Here is a 26,355-nt window from a genome sequence, read left to right as displayed (position 1 = left end):
GCCATGGCAGGAATCACATGCCTAGTAAAGTGGCTGTTGATTCGCTGCTCCCTCCAAAACCGGCTCCCTCCTTCCTTTCTGCCTCTCTCGTTTTCTCCACGTTGTCCTCTCTGCATCCATCTTTTCTTCCCTCCTCTCTCTGATAGTGACACACTACTATCATCCCTGAGGCTACATGCATGCAGAATGAGGAAGGGTTTAATGAGCATTCATTTGCACACACAGTTTCAGAGAGTGTGCACATCTATCACATAATCAGTCTGGAAATTTCCAGACATACAGACTATATCAGGTTTAGATTATCGGAGGCACAGATTTGCATATAGACGATACGCCTAAACAATGAGTTTATTGTTTTCCTCTTACATGCAGTTTTTAATCTTCACCTGTTGTCCGTGTTGATTTATACTCTTAGATGTCTCTAAATATGTGATGTTCAAATCTTAATGAATAATTGTCTTTGTTGTTGCATTTCCGTGCCTGTGCATGACTCATCAGAAAGACAACATCATTCCTCACTGTCAGAAATAAATGCGCAAAATAACAGAAAAAGTCATGGCAGCTGTCTAAAATACAAGGCAATGCCATTTAAAATTTACTAATTGTAAGCAAGAATAATATTGCGTCCAGAACATTCCACCAAAGTACTGAAGAAGTGATACAAGCTCTTCTCATGCTTTGGCCATTCAAAGATGTCACTATTCAACATAGATTAAATGTGTGAACAGCTTGGAAAGTTGTCATGAATATTTCAACACTCAGCACACCTTCAATGCGTTGTTAACGCAAGTGGACAAAGTGTCCATCAGGTTACATAAGCACAGTCACTTCTGAGCCTATTTTCCTCCATCAGCAACTGTTGTTTCAGTAGAACATACATCCCACCAGCCTCGAGATCATGACCCGCGAATGAACCGCCTTACACAAGAACTCGAGATGACAAGAATCAGATGATGATTTAAGTTGAAGGGCGTCTTCAAACACATTCAACAAATGAAAAATGATGCTACTTCATTAAATCGCTTCATCAACTTCCCATCCTCATCCCATTTCCATCTTTTTAACCAACCAAAAGCTGTTGCAATGTTATGCTTGCTTTATTAAGACCCTGTTAGAAGAATCCCTGGATTCACTCAAGCAGAAACTATTTTCGTCATGCATTTATCTCACTGACTTGCACAGTTCAGAGGTGCTTCATGTCTGTGTGGCTCACTGAGCGCCCGTCCACTGAACGCGTCAAATCAATCCCACGTCCCAATGTGAGTGTGTCCAGGCCGTCAGGGACAGAGACACCGTAGGGATGATCTCATCTGACCCCAGTTTGAGACCCACCGGCCCCGTTACACAAGCACAACTGAAAGACGCCTGTCTGGTATTGAACTCACACTGAACTAGGACGGGTCGGCACTGTGTGCTAAATCTGCCATCAATTATGAATGGAAAGAACCGCTTGCATCCCCCTTTAAAATATAAAAGAAACGAATAAACAAAACAAAGTTTGCATAGTGACATGAGTAGAAAAAATAAGTCACGATATTCAGAATTTGGGTTGCAAAAAACAAACAAGAAATGTTTTTAATGTATTAAAAATTTCACTGAAGCAAAAATGACCTCAAATATTACAAGTTATTTTTGCTGTTGCACTGTGTATTTGACAGTAAGAGAATGTTGCATCACTAATTAATTATTATTATTTAATATTTAAGAAATAAAATACAAATAAATAAAGGAAAGCCTTTCTAAAAATGACTTTAAACCACATAAATGTGTCTTTGACCAGTTGGAAAACAAATGGGGATGGAGACAAAAAAATGAATAAAATAAAATCAATACATAAAAAATAAAAAAATAAATAATAATAATGCATAAAAAAAATATATATATGAGTTTGATGTAATAAATAAATAAATAAAATGTCTGAAAAATAAAATGTAAACAACTTTAAATTAGATATGATGACTGAATGAATAAACAAGTAAACAAATAAAGTAAATAAGTCAAGTTAATAAATAAATAAATGTAGTGTTCAAACAAAAAAATATAAAAGATTTTTACTTAAATAAATGAGTGAGTGAATTAGGGCTGTGTGATTAATCGAAATCGAAATAAAATCGCGATTTGAGTGCACGATTTCGAAATCGCTTTATAGCATGATTTTCCGCAGCCCTGACCTCCCGCAGTATGTTATCTGAACCAATCAGGACTGGGCATATGCCTAACTCCAACTAACTTACAATAACGCGCTCTCGTTGCTGCCTCTGAACCGCATACACAACTTACTGCATACGCACTGCAGACGGAGTACGTGTGAACCTTGGGCAATAAATATATTGGGCAAAACATATAACACCTGAGGCACCGCTACAGTGAGCTTTATGACCAATGGCAAAAATAAATAAATAAATAACCTTCCCTGAACACAGGTTTTATTTATTTTTATTTTTTATAATTTTTTTGCCATATGTCTAGATTTTATTTGACATCTTAGTGAATATTTTGACTTAAGTCTGTTATAGAGACATGTTACAACTTTTTGATAATTCAAATGTATACTGAATGCATTTATGACTGTAAAGCATGCCTGTGTGTGTCAAAATCGTGATTAAAATCGAAATCGCAAAATTTATCAAAAAAATTGTGATGGTTTTTTTTGTCCATATCGCACAGCCCTAGAGTGAATGAATGTTCATCAAGTCAAAACTAATAAATAAATAAACTCATTGATTGAATACAAATCCAATCTTTTTAGATTTTCTGTTTTCTGAAAAGATTTGAGAAGTATTGAATCAAAACAGATTTGAGATGGATGTTTCAAATAAATAAATAGAAGTAAAATAAATAAAACATTTGCTGCCAGCTTGAACAAAGTCATCAAACAGAAATGAGTGCCAGCAGCTTCCAGTGCCAACATACATCCTGACCTACATGTACAGTACATACAGTCTCTTGGCTGACCTACATGTTGGGTTATGTAGCATAAGGCTCGAAGCGACTTACTGATGACAAACGCCAAACACAGATTTGAACGGACAGCAGAATCACAAATAAAGTTTGCTGAAGCATGCAGACTTTAATTACACTACAAGATATTCTTCTAGTAACTGATGTTAGGAATGAGATCCTGAAGCAGCAGCAGAACCAGGGATATAAAAAGAGCAGTTGGAGGTTTACTGCAGCGGCTGAACACATTCATCAATGTCAGAACAGAAACACACAGGTGGTCCAAAAGAGATGAAGCTGCGAGAACATAAAGCCAACAACCATCTACCCAGATGCTATTTTAAGCGCATCATCCCTCCTCCTAAGAGCCAACATCGTTTCCTTGGTACCCCTGCATCCTTAGGTCTCCCGAGCAACTGCCTCCCGTCGCCATGGCAACAGGAGCATCGTCTCCTAAAGAACGCCGGCATCCAGAAATACAGCACGAGTGAGGTCAAGCAATGCTGAGTGGGATTATGGGAAAGGCCAGAGGACCAGTGTTATTTTACCCTCACTGATATACTATAAGAGTTTTTGTTAATATTTTGAATTAGTTTTCAAACCATTCTCCTGTTTTCATTGTAATTGTAGATCAAGTTTTAGTGTTTTTTTGTTGTTGTTGTTGTGTTTTTGTTGTTTTTATTCATTTTAGTTTTTTAAATATCTATAAAGTTAAGTTTAAATTTAGTTATAGTTATTTTATTACTTCAAAATAAACTAAACAAAAATGCCAAAATGTTTTTTTTTTAAGAATAAATGATATACTATTATATATCGTTAATATTTTAATATTTTGAAGCAGATTTTATTGGCACCTTTTAGCTTTAATTGCAATTTTAGATCAAGTTTTAGTTTTTTTTGGTTGTTTTTGTTATTTTTACTAATTTTAGTATTGTAAAAGTTTATAAAGTAATTAAGTTTTAATTTTTAATTAGTTATTTTATTACTTCAAATTAAACTAAACGAAAATGCCAAAATGTTTTTTTTTTATGAATCCCTGATATACTACCGTATATTGTTAATATTTTTGTTTATATTTTGAAGCAGATTTTATTTGCACCTTTAAGTTTTTATTGCAATTTTAGTTCAAGTTTTAGTATTTTTATTGTGTTGTAATCTTTATTAAATCATTGTATTAAATATTTTGAATTAGATTTTGTTCGTTTATTACATTTAATAATTTTGTTCTGTGTTTGTCATTTTTATCATTTATAGCTTTATTTATTTTTCATTTTAAATAGTTTGTTTATTAATTTCTTTTTATTTTAGTATTTTAACACAAACTGAATGAAAATGAGAAGTGACTTTTTTATTGGTTTTTTGTTTATTATTTATTTAATGGTTTTAGTGATAAATAACCCTGCTGAGCCCCAAACCAGCTTTATTCCAGCTGTAAATTCCATCACTAACAGTGAATTAACGTGTCTTGCCGTAAGCACTAATCACTTCAGCGGTTACCCGATCCACTACCGCTGTGCCAATCGAACCATTCTCTGAGTCGGAGACAGAAATAGAAATAGGCTCTTTTAGTTCAGTCAGATCAATTCTGTCACCAGCTCTGAGACTCACAGGGCTTTACAATCAGCAAACACACATTAGGAGAGCTGCTCTTTCTCTGTCCCTGCCAGCGTGATGATGAAGCTAACTTCACACCACGTGCTGAATGCTCAGATCTTCAATCGTCTGAAGGGGAGACAGATCAATTCAGCTGCAGTCTTTTACACAACATTTTCAGCATCAACTGAAGCATCGCTCAACCTGAGCTGTCGAATCGTTCAATGCTGCTATTTATATTCTGCAAAGAAACATCACTAAGCATCAATCATTCTTACTACTGTACAACATTGTGTGCTGCCTACCATTTAAATGCACATGAAATGTGCCAAAGAGGTGATTTACTGCTCAAGAAACATTTCTGGTTCTTATCAATTTTGAAAACAGTTGTGCTGCACGATAATTTTGTGGAAACTGATGCATTTTTATTTTTTCAACGGAAATCTTTTGCAACATCATAAATGTCTTTGTCAATGTGCCACTGCTGAATAAAAGCATTAATTTCTTAAAGAAAATAAAACTTAAAATCTAATTTAGAAATATACAATCCCAGAATGCACTGCAAAACCACTCAAAGATCTCAGAGAGAGAGAAATATTGATTAAAAAAACTTATGCATTCAACAGCAAAAAAGTGCAAGTTTAAAAAATAGTTTACCATTTACAAAAATGTATTTTTTTATAAAATGTAGATGCTAAAATGCACTAGATTGAAGCTTTAAAGGAAGATCAACTCTGCATTCAAACTTATTTTAACACAATACATGTTTCTGGAAGTAATTTCAACAGAACTAGCAAAAAATAAAGGAGGAAATGAACAAATCACTGCATAAACATGTCAGACTAAAAGGAGTTCAGAGCTGGGATTAGGTTTTTTTTTTTTTTTTGGTTAAATGTTAATCGGTCAGAGTTTCCTGCATCGATGAGCAGACGCTAATTATTCTGCTGATCGCAGCCTGTTCGCTTTTCTCCAACCGCCTACTGAAGTTACAGCAACTGTTGAAGAAACCGTCCCCAGGCTGCCTCATTTACATATTTCCATGATTAAGATACATTTGTGAAAATAGAGATGAATATTAGCAGTGATGCTGAGCAAAGTACATCTTATGACAAAAGCCACACTTATGGCCACTTTCTCAGCATGTGTCCTTGCTACCATGGAAACATCAGCATCTTTGCTGTTGCCATGGAAACTGCATCCTCCCTGGACGCAGTCTGTGTTTACAACAGTCGATGCGTTGACCTTTAAGACTCCATCACTCTGCTGCTTTCAAACGCTGACGCAGGACCTTTGACCCTCTGACTCCATCTGAATCCAGTGACGCAGAGCAACAATGGGGTAAATGTTCGTTTCATCGTGGTTAAATAATACTCATTCTGAGCACATACACACTTGAACACTGTCGAAATTGGAACCGTGCCAAGAATAGACACTGAATAGCACACATCGCCAACGCTAATGATGCCACCTTACAAACAACTTCTGCAAAAAAATGTGCCGTCATTAAAAACATACTATTTTTTTATCAAGGATGCATTAAATTGATCAAAAGTGACATACAATGACTTTACAATGCTTTACAACTTCTGCAATGTTCCAAGATTTCTATTTCAAACAAATGCTTTTCTTTTGAACTCTGTTCTGATCTGTGAATCCAGAAAAACAAAATGTATCACATTTTCCACAAAAATATTGTGCAGCAAAACTTTGTTCAACATTGATAATCAGAAATGTTTCTTGAGCAGTGAATCATCATATTATTCTGATTTCTGAAGATCATGTGAGACTGAAGACTGGAGGAATGATGCTGAAAATACAGCTGTGCATCACAGAAATAGAAAATTCAAATAAATGCAGCCTTGGTGGACAAGAGAGACTTCTTTCACCCTAAGCTTTTGAACAGTACAAATATGTAGACGTACTTCAATTAATTCAATTTGGTTCAGGTCTGCAATGATCCACCAGTACAGTTCAGCAGCCAGCAGCAATATCTCCAGATCATCTAGTGCTACATTATTTATTTTTCCTGACACCTGACAGTCACAAAAATGATGCTGTGAAAAATGATCTGTCCTTTACCGCAATCACACTGCACCACAACACCAACAACATCCAAAAAAAGACATGTGCTGGAGACCCGGGAGCTTTCACACTGCATCTCTGTCAAACATCGACTCGAGAAGGTGTTTTCTGCCAAGAGGCTGGTGGGCCTGTACGCCCGTCTTTCCCTGTCTTCACCCTGTGAAGGATCTCAGCAGGGTTTACTTATGTAAGATCCTCCCTGTTGAATCCTGCACTGACACTCACAACCTCAGGAAACCTCTGGCCTCTAAAAACACACACATAGCATCTGCTTCCAGACACCAGCACTCAAATCTATTGGCCTGTTTTAGTGCTTTTACTATGTATGACACAGATATGAAAACACACACAACCTTGCATTACAAACACACTATCCAAACAGACAGATGGAGTACAACCAAATTTAACAATACTGAATGTTTTTCCATTGCATTTCAACTCTAATGCAATATTGAATATTTGCCACACTTGGAGCATTTTCCTCTCTTTTAGTGTAGGATACTGAGAATCGCACATTAAAGGAGAAGAATGTTGCAGTAAACACTAAATGGATTCTTCTGACTGTCCATTTCTAACTTACCAACTGGACAAAAAACTAACAAAAATACAAAAAACAAAAAAAACTCAGAAACAGAAGTAGACTTTATGATGCATAAGACATCTGTACGATGTATATGCACATAAGAAATAAAATAAAACACATTAAACCTCAAGAAATTCTGACTAGAATTCATCTTTCAATTAAAAAAAAAAGAGCAATGAAAAACTGTGAACTGGATAAATGAAAATAAACCGAACACCTCTCTTGAGAGTTATCTGAGAGCAAGCTGTATGTGAACAGCAATTCAATGTGCTGTAATTAGGTCAGTGTGAGTAAAGAGCTGGTTAAAGTCATAAAGCTAAAGTTAAAGAATAAAAAAAATAACCGACACAATCAATAGGATAACACACAATAGCACTGCTCCATAATACCAGTTTAAAAACCCAAATGAATCTCAATTAAATGTAAACTAGCATCAAAAACACCAAATCACAGAGAAACAACGAACCTCAAGTGTTTTCCCATCAGAAGCATCTGAGCTGAGTCACTAAGCATCTGTATGTGTGTTAACACTCCTACATTCATAACAACACATGCTACTCAAAGTCACAATCAATGTCTCTGGCCATCACCAGCGGCTCGCAGACTCACAAGAGCACAAGCACACAAAAGACATCATGACACAAAACAATCAGCATCATTCAGAGATGCTCACAGGATGTACTCACTCAGAAATCTTACTAGAACATTAAAGATGTGCGTCCAAGCAATTGATGGATTGCACATGCATTTTTACACATTACATGCATTTAAGCATTTATATTATTTGAAATAAAGTAAAATAAAAATATTCACTGAAAATCAAATTAAATATGTAACTGAAATAAACTTTAAGAAATAAAATTAAAGCTAATTAGGAATGTTTAATAAATTATACGATTAATAAGTAACTATGACAAATGCACAAAATTACTAAAATTTTAACTAAAATTGGTCATTCATAATACAATGATCACAAGAAATATGATCCATATGATGTATAACTTAAATGTATTTTCTAGAAGTGCTGAAAATTCTGTTTAGTCACTAAATTACTCAAACATTTACCGTGGTAACAAACACCAAATGGAGTTTTACTGCAGGCAACACAACATGGATTAATAGAATTCACTCTAAACTGATATTTGACACTGAGCTCACACGGTTTCCTTATTTTCATCTCATGAGCTCACAGTACCACACACACACTTTACGGTACACGGTCATTAATTTGCATGTTGGGAAGTCTGACACCGAATGCTGATGTTCTGTCTCCTGGAGTGTATAAGTAGCTCCCTCAGTGACAGAGTCCCTCCCCACTGGAGAAAGAGCTGAAAATTACAAAGAACTAAAAGAGACAGCTGTGTCAGACACGCTCAAACACACACACTATCTATAATAATGGCGCTACACACAGAATCTAAAACCAGAAGTCAGCCATTCTCAGATACTACACTGTTTCTACAGTTGCGTAGCTTACATTGTGCTTATTACATGAAAGCACATTTCCAGCCCAATTTACTTCCACAATGTCATGCATTTCAAAGTGAAGCACACTTTTTTGATTTCAAACAATTGTGAAGTGTCAATAGGAACTGAATAGCATAAAAAAAAGTACTCAAAGTAAACTAAAGTCAATTGTTTTATTTCAAGTTGAGTTAAATAGCTTAAAACTAAACATCCTGCCCTTTTCCGATACCTTTTTACAGATGGCACTCGTGAAACTAGTTTATAATTAATTTGAACGGAAATGCTTTACTGAAAACAAGCTAGTAAATTGTTTATAGAGCTACAAGGACTTTCTATATTCCCTTAATTTGGATTTAAGACTTGTCAACATTTGAAGTGGATCACAACCTTTCACCATAGTTTTCATTGTCCTAAAACCAAAATGCATTCCTGTCTTGGGACAACTTTCATGACCTTTTTTGCTCTGCTGTAGTTAATTTCCATTGCAAACTACTTTGAAGAGGCATTCAGACTCTGACAATGATTATAATCACTGCATGTCGCCAACTGCACCCACTAGCATTTCACAATCTGCTCTCTTATTGGTTGTAGCATCATTACAAATTTGCATAGAGCTAAACTCTTGCATCACCAACCCTCTCAACCACTCAAATTGCCTCAAATAACCAACTTTCACAATCAAATAAGGACCTTTAGGAGCTCTGAAGTAGTCATGAGACTACTACAGCAATAAAAGATATGTAGGAAGTATTCATAAAGTATAGGAAGTTATGAATGAAAGAGGTTACACAATGCAATCACAATAGACATCATAAAGAGAAAGCAATAACAAAAGAAATATTGACTTACCTAATTGGTGTGTCGCAACAGATGATGTCGGGGAACATGGAGGAGAAAAAAGAAAGAAAAAATATCACTTTCAACTCTAGTGAACTTTGTATACATTCATAAAGTGATAAGGGTGGTTCATATTCACTCTAAAAGTGCTAGAAGAGAAATATGAAGGGGTGGTGGGAAACCGAGAGAAGAAGATTGTCACTGTTAGTTGTCACCAGTGCTAGTATAAGAAACTAATCACAACAGCAGAGATGCAAAATTGCGAGGGAACAACAACGCCTCGTCGACAAACTGCAAACCAAAGCGTTTGGATTAGTAGTGTACACCCTGGATCACAAGGTTAAAGGGGAGGGGAAGGGGGAGTCTTGCTTGTTTACACAGTTGTTGATTCATTGTAGAAGAAACACCCAATCAAAACCAAGCCAGCTCACTTTGAGCGAACCCTGACCATTGCTTCCAGCTGATAGGTGTTGTGTTAGTTATTGCGGTGCACATTTTAAATCACTCAAGCTCAGGCTTGGAATCCACTCAGCCATGCATTACGTGGATCCACTTCCCAAACATCCACAACAAACCTTCCAAAGTGAAGATCGCTCCTGCTTTGAGCTCCCGAGGTTCTGCAAAACTAGGGAAGAACGGTGGAGCGGCCGGATTTAGTCCGGAATTCTGGGGAGATGGCAACTTTGCTTCAGGGGAGGTTGGACTCTTTGATGAGGATGAGCCGGGCTTCTTGCCTTGTTTGGATTTGGGTTCCTTTGGGACTTTGCTCTTGGGCGAAGGCAGAGGTGCAGGAACCGGGGTCTCAAAGGCAACACCTTCAAGATCAAAGGGTTGACTGTGGTTATTAAGAGACCACACAGGTCCAGATGGAGAAAACGGTGGTGCCGAGATCAGTGCTTCCATTGGGGGTACAAAACAAGTGCTTCCAGGGGTGGACGCCTGGGGTTCCTTTAATGGTGAATCTTGGGTGGTGTAGGTTTGATCTTGTCCAAAGATTGCTTCCTCAAAGGTCGCACAAGGAGAGACGAAAGGCTGAGTGTCGCTGAGATTGCAAGCAAGAGAATCGTGTGTTTCCATGAGGATATCTTGGAATCCAGATGACATGGACAAGGGGTGCTGGGGGGATAAATCGGGGGCTCGTCCGGGAGACTTTGGAGAGGGCATTGCAGGTTCAACATGTGTTGAGGGTGGTGGGGAAGTGGCCGTGAGGGATAGAAGATCTTGGGTAAGAGACATAGGAATGAGATTCTCATCGGTGAAGTCCTCAGGAAGCGACACAAGTCCACTGTCAACTTCAAGGGGTGATTGGGAGAAATCAGTTGCGAACTCCTGTGGCATGCAAGCCGAAGCAGGGACAAAGGGCTCTGCATGGATCGCCCATTCCTCGGGAATCTTCTTACGGCTTTTTGGCTTCTTGACTCTCCCCCCAAAGTGACCGCCATCTTCCCACCCACCGTCTCGGTCCCGTTCCTTGCGTGGGGATTGCTGGTGGGGGCTGTCAGATAAAGCACTTTCGCCCTGCACATCCGTGGGGAAGTCGTACACCTCATCCCTGGGTCTCCGCTTTTTCTTCTTCTTCTCCTTCTTACGGTCAGATCCTTCACCTTCCCTTTCCTCTACATCTCCTGCCCCACTATCTCTTGGGGACCACTGAGGGTCGGCCGTGACATGTGGGCTGCTCTCTACTAAAGGACCGGCATGGCGACTAATAACGGTGGAAACGCTGGGCGTGAAGGGCAGGTCAGATGGAATGCCGGCCTCATCGGACCAGTGGTCACCAAAGACACCTCGTATGCAAAGAAGAATTGAAATTAGAACAGCACTAACTCCCTTTTATGCTCTCTCACACATTTCCTAACTTATCAATCACCACATTTGCTAAATCTTACAATCAAAATCAAACAATTATGAACATATTTTAAGATGTTAACCAATGTGTACATGTAGCACAAAATAGAGAACAGTAAAAGCATGCATTATTATTATTATTTTAGTTTTAGAAATGGATAGTTGCAGCCTTGGATGCTCACTGGGCAATATTTCAATTATACTGCAATATAGTAAAAACTATTACATGAAACATCTTGTAAAGGTTTAATTTCTATAATGAAGAAGTTAATTTAGAGATATGCTTGACAAGAATTTGAAATTTCATTGCATTTCTCAAAATTAAGGTTGAAATGAGGGGTTACATGACATAAACCGTAACTGAAGAACAATCTTGAAGCATGTAAACAGTACTAAAACAAACTTTCATGAACTGCAAAAAAAAAAAAACATTCTTCATAGGAATGTGGTCTAATTTTTCATTAAAAGTATACAAGAAAAATCTACTTAAATATTAGACTTCAAGAGAATGAATCTTGAATACGGATGTACTTTGGTTTACTGTACAAGCAGATTTTTAGTTTTCAAGTAAAAAAAAGTAAAAATGACAAAACAGACATTCAAGACAGACTATGAAACAAGTCTTATTAATGGAAGAAAGTCATTGTCTCTTACATTTCTGCAGAAGATTTGCATGAAACAGACTGGGCAATTGATGTCAAGCATAATTCATTTGTTTACAAGGTCTAGTCCTCTATCCGAAATAACGAGCAGATGATTTGTGGGGATTTAATTTTCACAGGAACAAAGTAATGCAGGATGATTTTTCGTATAATAAATGGCAAGCCTGACTGACCCACATATCTTTGTCCTAAAACAGGAAATGTTCCCAACTTTGACAAACGCTGTGGCGAGGTTCTTTTAAAGGTATAATCAAACGTTCAAGAAACATTAATAGCACTTTCATTCAGAGTTACCTGGTATTTAATAATGTTCCTAGCACAAAAACTTTATTTTTACGTTGTTCATCAAAAAAAAAAAATTCTGAAACATTTTCGTTGGATATGTACCGTTTTTTTAAATGTTACTTGTTTAAAAATGTATACAGAACATTTAAAAGAGACATTTTCATAATGTTTGAAAAATCTTAAAACTAGTGCTGTCAAACGATTAATCGTATCCAAAATAAAAGCTTTTCTTTAAATAATATATGTGTGTGCATTGTCTATATTTATTATGTATATAAATACACCCACATGCAGCATATATTTAGAAAATATTTACTTGTATGTACATGTATATATTTATAGAAGTGCTGTCAAGCAATTAATCGCATTCAAAATAAGTTTTTGTTTGCATAATATATGTGTGTGTGCTGTGTATATTTATTATGTATATATAAAGACATACACATACAGTATATATTCTGAAAATATTTACATGACATGTATATATTTATATTCATATAATTTATATTGTATATAAATATATTTAATATACAAACGTAACATGCTTTTTCTAAAATATACACATGCATGGCAGCATATATATATATATATATATACACATAACATATGTGTGTGTGTGTTGTGTATATTTATTATGTAAACAAAAGCTTTTATTATGGATGTGATTAATTGCGATTAATCGTTTGACCGCACTAATATACAGTCAATTTATATCAGATATAAATATTTAATATATAAATGAAACATGTAATGTAATACATGAATGTGTGTGTATTCATGTATAATAAATATATACAACACACACACACACACACACGTCTATGTGTGTGTGAGAGAGAACTAAAACTTTTATTTTGGATGCGATTAATCGCGATTAATCATTTGTCAGCACTACTTAAAATAATGTGAATGTAGTAGAACGTTTCTTTAATGTTTGCATTACCAAAATACATTTTTAAAACATTTTTATGTTTTAAACTTGCAGAGATCATGTAGAAACAACATTTTGATAACCGAAAGGGAACATTAGCACTTAGAACGTAGAATATTTCTGTTAGCTGGGATAGTCTGTAACATGAAGCATGTTGTTCCTGACAATCTGTCCTGATATGACACGCTCAGATAAATCACACAGACGGATCTGTGCTCTTCAGAACGATGGGGGTGAACTTTGCACTTTGTGAGAGTGCAATGTATTATGGGACACACTCCATCTGTGACTGTTAATGAGATAGTTCACTCAAAAAAGAAAGTCTTGTCATCATTTACTCACCTTCAAATTGTTCCAAACCTGAACGAGTTCTTTTTTGGTCTATTGAACACAAAAAAATATATATTTCGAAGGATACTGGTAACCCAACAGTTAGTAGCCATTGACATGATGATGTCAACATTAATTTCCATCTGGGTGAGTGAACTAGAGCTGAAACAACGAATCGATTTAATCGATTAAAATCGATTATTAAAATAGTTGTCAACTAATTTAGTCATCGATTCGTTGCTAAATAACTTATCTGCCGTTAGCGGCTTATTTCGTGCATATTTCAAATCTGCGGTGACCAAAGTGTGGCAGTAATGAGCCACCGGAGGTTTTACTCAGCCAGTACAGCAGGAGAAGTAGCGAATAGCCAATAGCTGGCCTCGTTTTATGTCACGTGCTTCCCGAACAGCGTCTCTGCAGCATTCAGCAGGATGTGGGAGTACTTTATTTTGAGCCTTCAAAAAAGAAGAAAGCCTTCAAAATACAAGAACTAAATAATCAGCTTCATCCTTTCCTGTAACAACGTTAAAATCTCAGTCAAGATGAAGGAACAGGTGATCATAGCTGTATATGGATTTCCATTTTGAAATAAATTTAGTAGCAGAGCTACTGCAAGCAATTTTAGAGCTGCAAATCCATTTATCCTTTGCTGAAATTTCCGCGTCTTCAAGGAGAGAGCACGTCATGGTTGCTTAGCAAAGGCAGACGCCTCAGGGGCGCAACTGCACGAGCGCTTTGGAAAGGAGGAGAAAGCGGTGCGCCTAGCGTTTTCCACGCGTTTTTAGGAGCGATTTGTGAACGGCCCCTAAGACTTTTATTTGTGCAGATTCTCCAGTACAATGTTGTTTGCAAATGTTTAGTTGTAAAAGCTGATAACATTGCTTTTTAACAGTTAACATTTAAAGCTTTACAAACATGTTCTGTGATCAGTTTGTCGTTTACCATTTCATAATTCAGTCGTGCAGCCTAATTATGACTGAATGAGAGAGGTAAATGTTTAAAGATATTTGAAATGCACTTTTTTTTCTAAGTATTCACTGCTCTTTTTCACACAGCAGGTTTTTTGTGTGTGTCCGATTTTTTTTTTCTGGACAACCTTCTGATGGATTTTACTTTAAATTGTGAGTTCCATTCAGGTTTCATGCCATTGGCACTTTATTCGAAGGATTGTTTACAATTTCACAGCATAAGCTATAAAGCTGTTTCCCAGTAAATAATAAAATACAACGCACTGCAATCTTATTCTGTTTTATCCTTATTCTTCGTGAAAATATGTTCTGAAAGATTCCTTAATAAGCTTTGTTCAGGATGTTAAACTACTTTAGGAGCTCTAAGGACTGCCATGGTGAAAACATTATTTTAAATCTCCTTGTGAAATTTGCTAGAGTATGGGTCAGTGTTTTGATTGCAGAAGAGTTCGACAAAGGATTACTAACACAATAAAACAACTCCAGGTATATTTTTGATGAGGATATGACAATGCAGAATGGTTAAAATCTCTTAAAAATCTATGCTGAATGATAAAGACCCTTTATTAATAATTTACTTGGGGGGGAAAAAATGGAAAAAAACTAAAATATAAGTACATAAACCGATTAATCGTAAAAATAATCGACAGATTAATCGATTATCAAAATAATCGTTAGTTGCAGCCCTAGATTAAACGATCAGGCACTGGATAACTGACTCGTGCTTGAGTTAATATGAGGTCTGACCCTCTATTTGTTAGGTGTGTAACACACTGTTTTGCACACCAACAACCAGCCCTGAGCATCAAACGAGGCAGAATCTGGTTCTTGAGCTTGATATAAACCAGTGGCATGACTCTGGGTCTCAGCTGCACTGTACTAACCCCATACAGCTGTGGAGGCCTAAAGGCCCCTGGGATACCAGAGTGGATAGATTTGACTGGTTTGGACAACTAATAACGTAACTCAGGCTAGCACTCATTATAATGCCCCCCAGCGGACAGCCTAAGCTTTAATTACTGATAGATTAGATATTTGCTCCACAGGGGCTCCTGTAGGAATCCCATAATCCCTGATACAAAACACATGGGAAGTACATGAGCGAAAGCATTACATATTAAGGAGATGAACAGTATTAGAAGAGAATTATATGCAATAAGACTTTATTGCTAAAGATAAATTCTGAGACCATAATGCACATGGAGTGTATGTAATATTGACATACGCTCCACATCATAATGGTCTTGTGCAGATCTTCGTTCTGTACCTGCAGGTGTGTCCCGTGGGCTCTTGGGTGTCGTGGCTGCCAGGGGTTCAGCTGCTATTTTGGGGGCTTCGGTGGCTTGAGCAGCTGGACTCATAGGTTTCTCATGCACTTCAGTCAAACCAGACCGAACCAAACTTTCTGTCTGGAAAGGAGCAGCACCTGTGATCACCGCCGTCATTACACTGGGCTCAGACAAACCTATGAGTCCAAAGACATTCAGAGAGAAGTCAAATACATGACATATTTATTTTATTATACCAAGTGTTTGTGACTGTTCAAGATTCATTTTTAGAATGAATCATTAAAATAATGCATTATTATGATTATTATTATAAATAACACTGCTGGTGCTACTACTTCTACTAAATTATTATAATTAGTATTAGTGGAAGTACTAGGATTCACAATATTAACATTACATTTATTAATGTTTATTAAAACAATAAATAAAAAAATAAAATAAAAAAAGATTCTACAGCAGAAGATTCTACAGTATGTAAGGTGTTTAATACAGTTAATAAATACGATAAAAATATTAGTTATAATAATTATTATTAAGTATTACAATGGTTAACTTATAACATTATTTGTTAAAATTAATTAAAATAATTTATGAAGTATTAATAAATAAATAACTGAAGATTTCACAGTATTAAGCACATGACATTAATTAAATAGATTATTAAATATTAATAAACACTTGGCAACCTACCTGACAAAAATGCAAGAAGCCTCTACTTAATTGTCGTTAAGAAACAATCTAACAATGCAAAAACAATTTAATGGTCTAAAAAAAAAAAAAACCTTAAGGCTTTAAGTAAAATGTATTTTGTGAAATACGATCTCATCAGCTGAGATGCTTCTATGATATATGCATGAAATATAAAGATTGCACACATGCATGTTTCCGTTTGGCAGAAAGCGAGCGAGTCTGTAACAGGTGCTGCATCTGAGCTGAATTCTGATGTGAGCGTGACTCATCACCTCCCAAGAGCCCCTTCAAACCAGCGCCATCCTCAGCCATTGTCTTCCCTGAGAGAAACAGGCCTGTTCATTTACCCTGCTAATGAATTCACGCTCGTTCTCATTACTAGCATTACTACTAATGCGGCCCATTAGAGTGCAGAATAAAAGCTCTGGGTTACATCAAATCAAATCTTTATTCATCAGCACACGACCAGAGAGATGCTGGAGCTCTGGTCTGTGACTTTCTACGAGATGTTACCACAGACTTAAACCTTCCCCAACATCGATAACTAACATATCTACTGTAGATAGATGTGTATCGCATTAAAAACCGGAATCACAGGAGGAGATGATGTGAGATCTGCATTAAACGAGGTCAGGGGTAATTAGGGGTGTTGTTTAGCTGGACAAACACTTTTAGTAAATCTAATTAACAGCCGGAGAAAGATTCAACAAGATGACACTGGACAAATATAAGTGTGTGATTAACGAGCCTCAAGCAGCAAGCACTGGAAATCAGTTTAATTGCATTAGAATAATGATTTTATCTATATACAGCCCAAAATTAAATGACTAAAGATGTAGTCAAAATTACTGTGTAATTTTATAAGTATATATATATATATATATATATATATATATATATAAGTATATATATATATATATATATATATATATATATATATATATATATATATATATATATATATATAATTATAATTTTTTACATATATATTTTTATTATATTTTATTATATTTTTATAATTTTAATTTTTTAATTATAATTTTTTTAATTATACACTGTAGTTTATTGTAATATATTAAACTGTGATATTTTATATTATACATTTTGCAGTATTTCATATTTAAATGTATTCATGTATTTTCCCCCCCATATGAATTTTTTATTTTATTGCTTTTATCAAATTTAAAGTTAATTAAATTTAGTTTGAAACAACTAAAAGTCAGTTATTTGACAAAAAATACAATAAAAACAGATATATTGTGAAATATTATTTCAATTTCAAATCACTGATTTTTATTTGAATATATAGTATTCATGGATCATATATATATATATATATCTCGATATATAATGAATTATTAATATAAATTGCTAATAATTATTAGTAATACAATAGTTGGATTTATTAGTAGTTATGATTATTAATTTGATATTAAAATAAAAATATACTACTACTACTACTACTAATAATAAATAATAATAGAAATATGATAATTACTGCAGGATTACTACTAAAACTATCACTACCACAGCTAAATTAATTAAACTTTTTATAAAATATTTAATAATGAATAAAAGATTTTGAAGATTCTACAGTATTGAATAAATTATTAATACATAATAACAATAACAATAATTAGCTGTAATAGAGTAGTAGTTGGATATATTATTAATTATTATGATTATCAATTTGTTATTATACAAATATTTATTTTTTTATAAAATATAAAAATCACATACATTTATATACTACTACTACTACTAATAATAACAAAAATATATGATCATTACTGCAAATATTACTGCTAAAACTATCAAAATTAAATTTGAAATGAAATATAGCTTGCACTGCACACTATAATTGGAGGTGGAGTGATGTCAGAGATCAGGTGATGTAGGTTCAGAGGTCACCTGTGAAGGCTGCAATCGGGCTGCTGTCCATCATCTGTGGAGCGCTGGACTGTGAGCTCCACTGATCAGGAAAAGCAGACGCTGAGTCTAGAGAGAGACGATCAACAACAGAGCGTGCGCTGCATTTCAATGAGAAGTGACCAGTGTTTTCTGAGAGGCTTTACTGAGACGAAACAAGCAGCCGGTTATTACTAGTCAAAGAAACAAACAGATGTAAATGTTCACTTGACATTTAAATCAAAGAAACACTCGGTCAGTGTTTGAGCTCCTGTGATTCACCTGCTGGACCAGAAAAACAGAGTATCCTAGTTTCAGAATATAATTGGAGTAAGAAACTGTCTCCGTCTGTTCACTGTTAATCTGACGCATATTGTGCACTAAACCGGAAAACTTGTTCTCCATCTGGCTAATGTTGGCTGACTTTACACAACTTCTGTGACTAACAACAAAATCATACTAAAGATACAACAAAACAGTTCTGAGGAAGAACTTCAGGCCGGATTTACAGGAGCATTTATTCATTTAGAAGACACTTTTATCAAGAGCAACTTACAAAGCATTCCTCCTAAAGGAAGTGCTCAGAGCTTTATATCATCAAATCCTTGAAAGATGCCTTGAGTTTAGTTTTTCAGCTTTTACATTTACATTTATGCATTTAGCAGACGCTTTTATCCAAAGCGACTTACAGTGCATTCAGGCTATACATATACATACATATATATATATATATATATCAAATTTTAAAAATATAAAGCATGCATTAAAAGACAAAAGAAATAAAATGTTTAGAAATAAATTTGAATCTGATTGCATCTATATTTTCTTTAGCTGTAGGTCTTTCTAGTGTTTTCCATCCTGGTCTGTTATTGCCACTGAATCTATTACAGAAGAAACCCCTGCATCTAAACGACATCAACACACAGCAAACTGTGTCTAAGTGGTCAGTTCTGGACTACAGTCATCTGCATCGTGGACTCAATCTTCAAGTGTACGTCACAACTCTGGTAAAGCTTTATTTACTACACAGATAAACTCACCTGATAGTAAGTGTGTCCCAAACGTCTGCTGCTCAGTCTGAAGAGACGTCTCTCTTTGTGGCATCAGTGGATTCACGGCGCCTGTAACACAGACATGAAATCATTTTTCCGTTCTGATGGCACACTACGATCCATGCCTTCAACATATCAAACAGTCAGCATGCTATCCCCATGCACACTAGAGTTAACACACAGTTAAAGTGCAGAGACGTGTCTGTGTCTGGCACACTGTGAACTCATGGTCCCGTCTGTGTGGGGAACCTCCAGACTCAATCCTGATCCGAAGTGGCGGTTCTGGATGGGAACGCCTCCCACAAACCCCTCTGGCGGATCCTCAGACGAGCGGCTGACGCTGAAACGACTCGACAGGACCGAAGCCGAAGTGGAACCCAAACAGAGCAGTGTTTGGACCGGTCCTGGGGGTCAGAGACGGGTTCAGCTCGGTCTACACTCAATCTCACCCACAGACAGTACAAGCCTCGTTAACAGTGCCAAATAAACGAGCCAATGCATCTGGACACAGAATCAGACGGACAGCTTCTTTGCAAAAGTGAAAATGCATCCAAAAATCATCATTTACTGAACCTTAAGTTCCTGTATTTCATTGAAAACCTGCTGCAATTCAGCTGATTCTCATTTTTGTCAATGTGCAACACTCCTAGTCTTCTACGGACAGACTTAAGCTGTTATTTCCTGGAAAACTGCGTTAATTTGATTAAAAGTATAATGCTACAATACATTTCCATTTCAAATAAATGCTGTTCTTTTTCATTTCCATTTAATCGTGCATCCTGAAAAACAAAATGCTATTTATTTTAGCAGCACAACTGTGTTCAACATTGATAATAATCAGAAATGTTTCTTGAGCAGCAGATCAGCATATTAGAATGATTTCTGAAGACTGGGGGAATGAGGAATAAGTAACATTTGACAATGTATTCACATGGGAAATAATATTTGTTACTGTATTTCAGCTTTGGTGAGCAGAAGAAACATTTATGCAGTATTTCTGATGCCACTGAAGATGTGTTTTGGTAGGTTATGGCGAGCTATGACCCATCACCAGGCTGTCCGCAGGCGTCCGTGATGAGGCTGAGCATGCTGGGAAATCAACAACTGGCGGGAATCGAGAGAGCAAAAGAGGAAAAGATGCCAAAAAATCATGGCTGTCTAGCCCAAAACTGTCACGTCCTGTTTAGTTCTCCTCGCTGATGAAGGCTGCTCGACTTTGAGGAGTGCAGTTAACTTACTAACACATCAAACACGCTCAACGATTATTAGCAATTATTTCAACTAAATGTGTATGGACCACAGGAAATTGATTGCCACTGAATGCACTTCCACAGGAAGCTCAACAGGAATATGAATTATTCTGGTAGTCATTCTTCCGTTACACATGTATTTAGTTTAGTTTTGACATGGTTCAAATTATTCTCCATGATAATGAACAGCATGTGGGCCATAGACAGAAAGTTGAAATATCCCAGAACATTATTATTAATTAATTATACATTTTTAATGTACTTATTTATTATAAATAATAATAAGAAAATCTGCTTGGTAATTAAAAATCATTACATAGTGGTAAAAATGAAATTCTTACATATACATATTTATTTATTTATTTTTTAATAATAATAATCATCACCATATGTAAACAAACATATAACCCAATTTATAGATTAATAAAATTATTTATTTTTTTTAAATGTCATGATTAACAATCAGTATTTATTATTACTATTACTACTACTACTATTATTATTATTATTATTATAATTATTATTATTAACGGTTTACTGGTTGTGTCCTCAGAACGCTGAGTGATTTATCCAAATCTGATCCAAATCTTTATTTGTGTGTTTGTTTATTTTCGATGTCGTTAGTCTTACCCCCAGAATCTCTCTGATATATATTTTTGTGGACAGCGATTCTGTCTCTTTTTCTGGTTTTGGTGTGTGTGCCTCCAAACGTCCCATAGGCCGCACAGACCCCGTCTATTTTTACGTCTTTGCCAATGAGGACGCCGTCAGCGCACTGAAACACTGGCCGAGCAGACGATCCACATCTCGTGACACGTCTGCCAGAGGAAGCAGAGCACTGACACGGAGTCTGGGTGAACCTCTATCCACCGCATCCTATTTATAATCGTCTCAATCATTTACTCACAGAGCTGAGAAATGATTTAATACAGCAGGACTGTGGCCACCAATTAGGAGTCTTCCAGGATGTATAATACTCAAGAGTTGAACAGAGCGAGGTCTAGAGAGGACAGAAAGAAGAAGACGGGGAGTGGGTGACCTCAGTCTGACCCCGCAGACGCTCCTCAGGATTACAGCGCTTGTGCAATGATTTAAAACACATCCCAAATCTGCAAAAGCACCTCTGCAGACGGGGATTATGGGAAACAGCTTCTTCATCAGAGGAGAAACACCCTCAAAACTGACCTCAGCTCAGATTAGACTCGAGGAAGACAAGTAAAGCTGAATTAAGAGACGAGGACGTATTACTGCAACCACTGACTAAAACTCTCACCTACAGACATTATACAACAGCATTAGATCACTCATAACATTCATTTACAACTTTTTTGAGAGAAAAAAAAATTCACTTTAATGGTTATCAGCTCTCTGTAAAAAAAAAAAAAAAAAAATATATATATATATATATATATATATATATTTTATATTTTATGTATACATGAATAATATTATATTTCTAATATAAATCATTATACAAACATAATTGCATATGTTTAATAAAATGCAAAAATAAATATGTATAAAAAAATCCAAACTTTCAGGTCATTAAGAAATGACACATTTTTGATAAATGGTTCCACTAAAATAATAATAATAACAACAAAACATTCACATATTAGTCTAAATTAATAATGCAAATATATATATATATATATATATATATATATACATACACACACACACACACAGTAAATACCAGCTTTTACTAAACTTTTTTTGTGGGTTTTTGTTTTTGAAGAATAAATTAATTTTATTTATCCAGGATGCATGAAACTTATTTTAAAAAAAGGGACAGTAAAGACATTTATATATGTTGCAAAAGATCTCTAGTTCAAATAAATGCTGTTCTTTTGAACCGTCTATTCATCTGTGAATCCTGCAAAATAAAATGCATCACGGTTTCCACAAAAATATTACCTGTGTTCAACATTGACAATAATGAGCAGCAAATCATCATATTAGACTGATTTCTGACTGGAGTAATGATGCTGAAACATATTTAAAGGATAAATATATCATGCATAGAAATATACTGACTGCTGTCAGCATTACGTTAAGAACTAATGCGTGATTGGTCGTGCAGTGGGCACATCTGGATGAGAGATGGACTCCCGTCCTCTGGAGGATCAGGGACACAACGGCTCCAGATCGAGCACATCTGCTGCGGGCCGTCCAGTCCTAAAACAGACTGAAGTAGGCCACGCTGACCCATATAGAGCTCCCGCAGGAGCCACTGCTGCAGAAACACACGCTCCTCACTGAGCTAGAGCTCAGGACAGCAGTGAGAGTCGACCCAAACAACGATGACTTCCTCCTTCTGGGAAAGAGTTCTGGGTGAGCTATCCCTTTAACACACAGCCAGATGTGACCCTGGACCACAAACCAGACTTAAGTGTCAATCTTTTGAAACTGAGATTGATGCATCATCTGAAAGCGGATTAAATCATCTTTCCATTGATGTGTGAATATTGGGAAAATCTGGAGTCCGAGGGAGCAAAAACATCGAAATATTGAGAAAATCATCTTTAAAGTTGTTCAAATTAATTCTTAGCGATGCAAAGCTAATCACAAATTCAGTTTTGATATATTTACGGTTGGAAATTTACAAAATATCTTCATGGAACATGATCTTTACTTAATATCCTAATGATTTTGGGCATAAAAGAGAAATTGATAATTTTGACCCATACATTGTATTGTTGTCTATTGCTACAAATATACCCCAGAGACTCAAGACCAGGGTCACATTTGTGAATTGTTGTCCAAAAAGTCTTACATCGTGACTCAAAACATCATAAAACGAGTTCATCCAAACGTCGAATCAGAATAACCAGATCTCAAGGACAGACTGAAACACTCGATACAAACTTTATTAACTGAGTGGACACTAGAAACATCTAGACATACAGCAGACAGCATGTGTGTGAAGCCTCTCTTGGTTTCTGGTTAAACACTCAAAGTTAAATGAGATCGGCTTTAAATGCAATTTCAATCAATCCATCTCTAAAGCCCCAAACGAAGTTGCAAAGTGTTTCAGCTGCATAGAAATATTCATATTCCATTTACATTTAAAGACAAAGATGGGGGGGGGAATGACATATACAGATTAAATAAATAATACAACCTTTATAAATGCACTTATGCAAGCCAAAACATCGTATGAATATGATGCATGAGATAAACACGTTATTTTCAGTTCTTTTAATAAAAGACCATGTAAGACCGTTTAGTGTAGGTTTCAGTTAGACAGACAAATCAATCAATCATTATAAACACATGCACGTGTTAAAAACACACATACAGTTGAGAGAAAGAGAGCTGCATGAAGGAAACACACGAGTGCAGAGTCAGACCTGAAATAAACTAAACCGCACAACCATCTAATGGCTTTCATTTATATTTAGCTATAATGCTACCTGCTCTATAGATATAAATATCATCTGTGTATCCCATGCACGCTTGCATCTGCGTATCTGGCCTTTGACACACATCTGTGAGTGTGTGTGTGTGTGATGAACTCTGGCAGCTGAGGTCTGAAAGTGAGCATTAACATGGCCAGACAGGAGGACAGGGAAGTGTACATATGCATATCAAATTCAGCAATAAACACACACACACACGTCTCTTTGGGCGACTGCTGGATGACGATAAACAAAGCTGTTTGCATCAGAACTAACACGACACACTGATGGTGCATGTTTACAGGTGATCAAGTGATTTCACCAGCAATAAAGTCTCTCTAGCACAAGACCAGGCTTAAAGTAAGCATGAAACTACATTCACAAGCCTGTTTACTTCCACAGTGTGATGCATTCTGGGCTGAAACAGAAGTCAGATTCAGCCAGTGTTGCGGTACTACCAATACTCTTACTATTTTCAGTTAGTTTTTTCATTTCCCAATTTTTTCTTTATCTTCAATGTTTTTTGATATATATATATATATATATATACACACACACACATACATTTTTAAAATTTGGTTATTTTAGTAGATACGATTAAACCTAATTAAAATATACAATTTAGCAACTGCTTTAAATAATAAGAAAATAATAATATTTAAAATATAATTTTTTTATATTTCATTTAAAAGTTCAGTTGTTTTATAACTGAAATAAAATATTTACAAAAAAAATATATTTCAATATTATTTTATCCTAGTAACAATTTTTTTTGTATGGTTTACTATAATAACCTTGGACAGAGCCGCATGCTCTCTATTTGATATTATTGCTATAACATTTAATCACATGTTCCTTACTGACACTTTAGCAGCCTGAAACAATGAATAACTAATGAGGAATTGAGAGGAAATAATAATAATATTAATAATATGCTCTAATAAACCATTCACAAGTCATTTAATTGGCTTTTCATGTTGACTTTAATTGGTGAAATGTGTTTGTATGAGCAAGAAGAGAAGCCTCACAGTAAGACAGTAAACGGATCGAGCGAGTGTGTGTGTGTGTGTGTGTGTGACCGCGGCCTGTCATCACCAGATAGATCATCTCTCTCTCTGAGCTACCGTTCCCTCAGAAGATCCCGTTTCCTCCGGTGGTGTGTGTTTGGAGCGTCCCGCGGCCGCTGATGCTGCTGTACAGTGCGTCTGTGATGACTTTGCCGAAGAGGAAGAGGAAAAAGTCTTTAAATGAGAAGCTGGAGTGTGTCTGACAACCAGAAAGTGTTCCAAAGCCTAGTGAGCGGCCTACATAGTCAGCATTTTAAATCATAGTATGCTCCTCACAGAAAATGACTGATCTATAAAGTCAGGTGACATGATTTTTTTTTAGTTAAAGATTAATTGTAAGGCAGCATCGTGGACAGGAAATCCCAGAATGCATTGCAATAAAATAGCAAGTGCATGCAAAATATGAATTAAAAATATTTTATGTTTGTGTTCTGAATGTCATATTAAATGTATGCTTTATGCATATAAAAAATTATATTTAGCAATATTTTAAATGTTTATGTACCTTGTGCTGCTTATATTATTCGAAAAGATGCATATTTTACATAGTATTTTTAATAGTAGTGATAGTAGTAGTGATTACAGCCTAAATTTGTCAGGAATGAAAGGCAGGCTAACTGTGGTGAATATTTCAATCTGAACCCAGATTTGATCAAAAAAAAAAAAACCTAACCCTAGTTGCTGAACATGTCCCATGTAAACAGCCCCTTAAAAGGCAGCAGCCTACGTAGACAGCAGCTCACTAGGGTTTGGAATCAGGGTTTTCTCCGTCTCCAAACACATCCATCCTTAAGCAGGTGGTGTCAGGAACAGGTTTTCCAGAAGGTTCAGCAGCGTGAGCGAGAGCAGACGAAGAGGCATCGAGACGCAGCCACGAGCAGAAGATCTAGTCGTCTGAAGCGAGACACAAACACGACGCAGGGCAGAAACACACAGCAGACGGGAAGAGAACAACACACACACTGGTTAGTACTTCACACCTGTCAATCAATCTGTCTGTCGCATGCAGCATGCACGGCCCCGCCCACAAATACGCAAATAAATAAATAAATGAAGGCATGCTTAAAAACCGCTCTATTCCCTGGACATCTGCTTCGGCTGCAGCTCACAGATCTATATTCTCTGCCCTACTTACTTCCTGCAAGAACAGCAAAGAGAAACTTTCCATAATC

The 26,355-nt window shown here is 36.0% G+C and overlaps 1 protein-coding gene across 13 annotated transcripts in view; it reads right to left on the bottom strand.

Annotated features, from left to right (window-relative positions):
* LOC132116440 (microtubule-associated protein 4) overlaps positions 1-26,355 on the bottom strand; it is a 59,184-nt gene that overhangs the window by 16,437 nt on the left and 16,392 nt on the right. For 10 of the 13 annotated variants that reach the window (XM_059525261.1, XM_059525262.1, XM_059525250.1 and 7 more), the window contains 4 exons: positions 19,454-19,534; positions 18,417-18,503; positions 15,794-15,991; positions 10,078-11,289 (listed from right to left, as the gene is read on the bottom strand). In XM_059525261.1, coding sequence (XP_059381244.1) covers positions 10,078-11,289; positions 15,794-15,991; positions 18,417-18,503; positions 19,454-19,534 — 1,578 coding nt within the window. The remainder of the gene's footprint in view (positions 1-10,077; positions 11,290-15,793; positions 15,992-18,416; positions 18,504-19,453; positions 19,535-26,355) is intronic. The other 3 variants (XM_059525259.1, XM_059525260.1, XM_059525263.1) reach the window with 2 other exon arrangements.

Source organism: Carassius carassius, chromosome 35 (assembly GCF_963082965.1).
Source record: "Carassius carassius chromosome 35, fCarCar2.1, whole genome shotgun sequence".
In the NCBI taxonomy this organism is placed as follows: domain Eukaryota; kingdom Metazoa; phylum Chordata; class Actinopteri; order Cypriniformes; family Cyprinidae; genus Carassius; species Carassius carassius.
The sequence above is the reverse complement of the archived record's forward strand: the minus strand, read 5'-3'. Positions and strand labels throughout refer to the sequence as shown.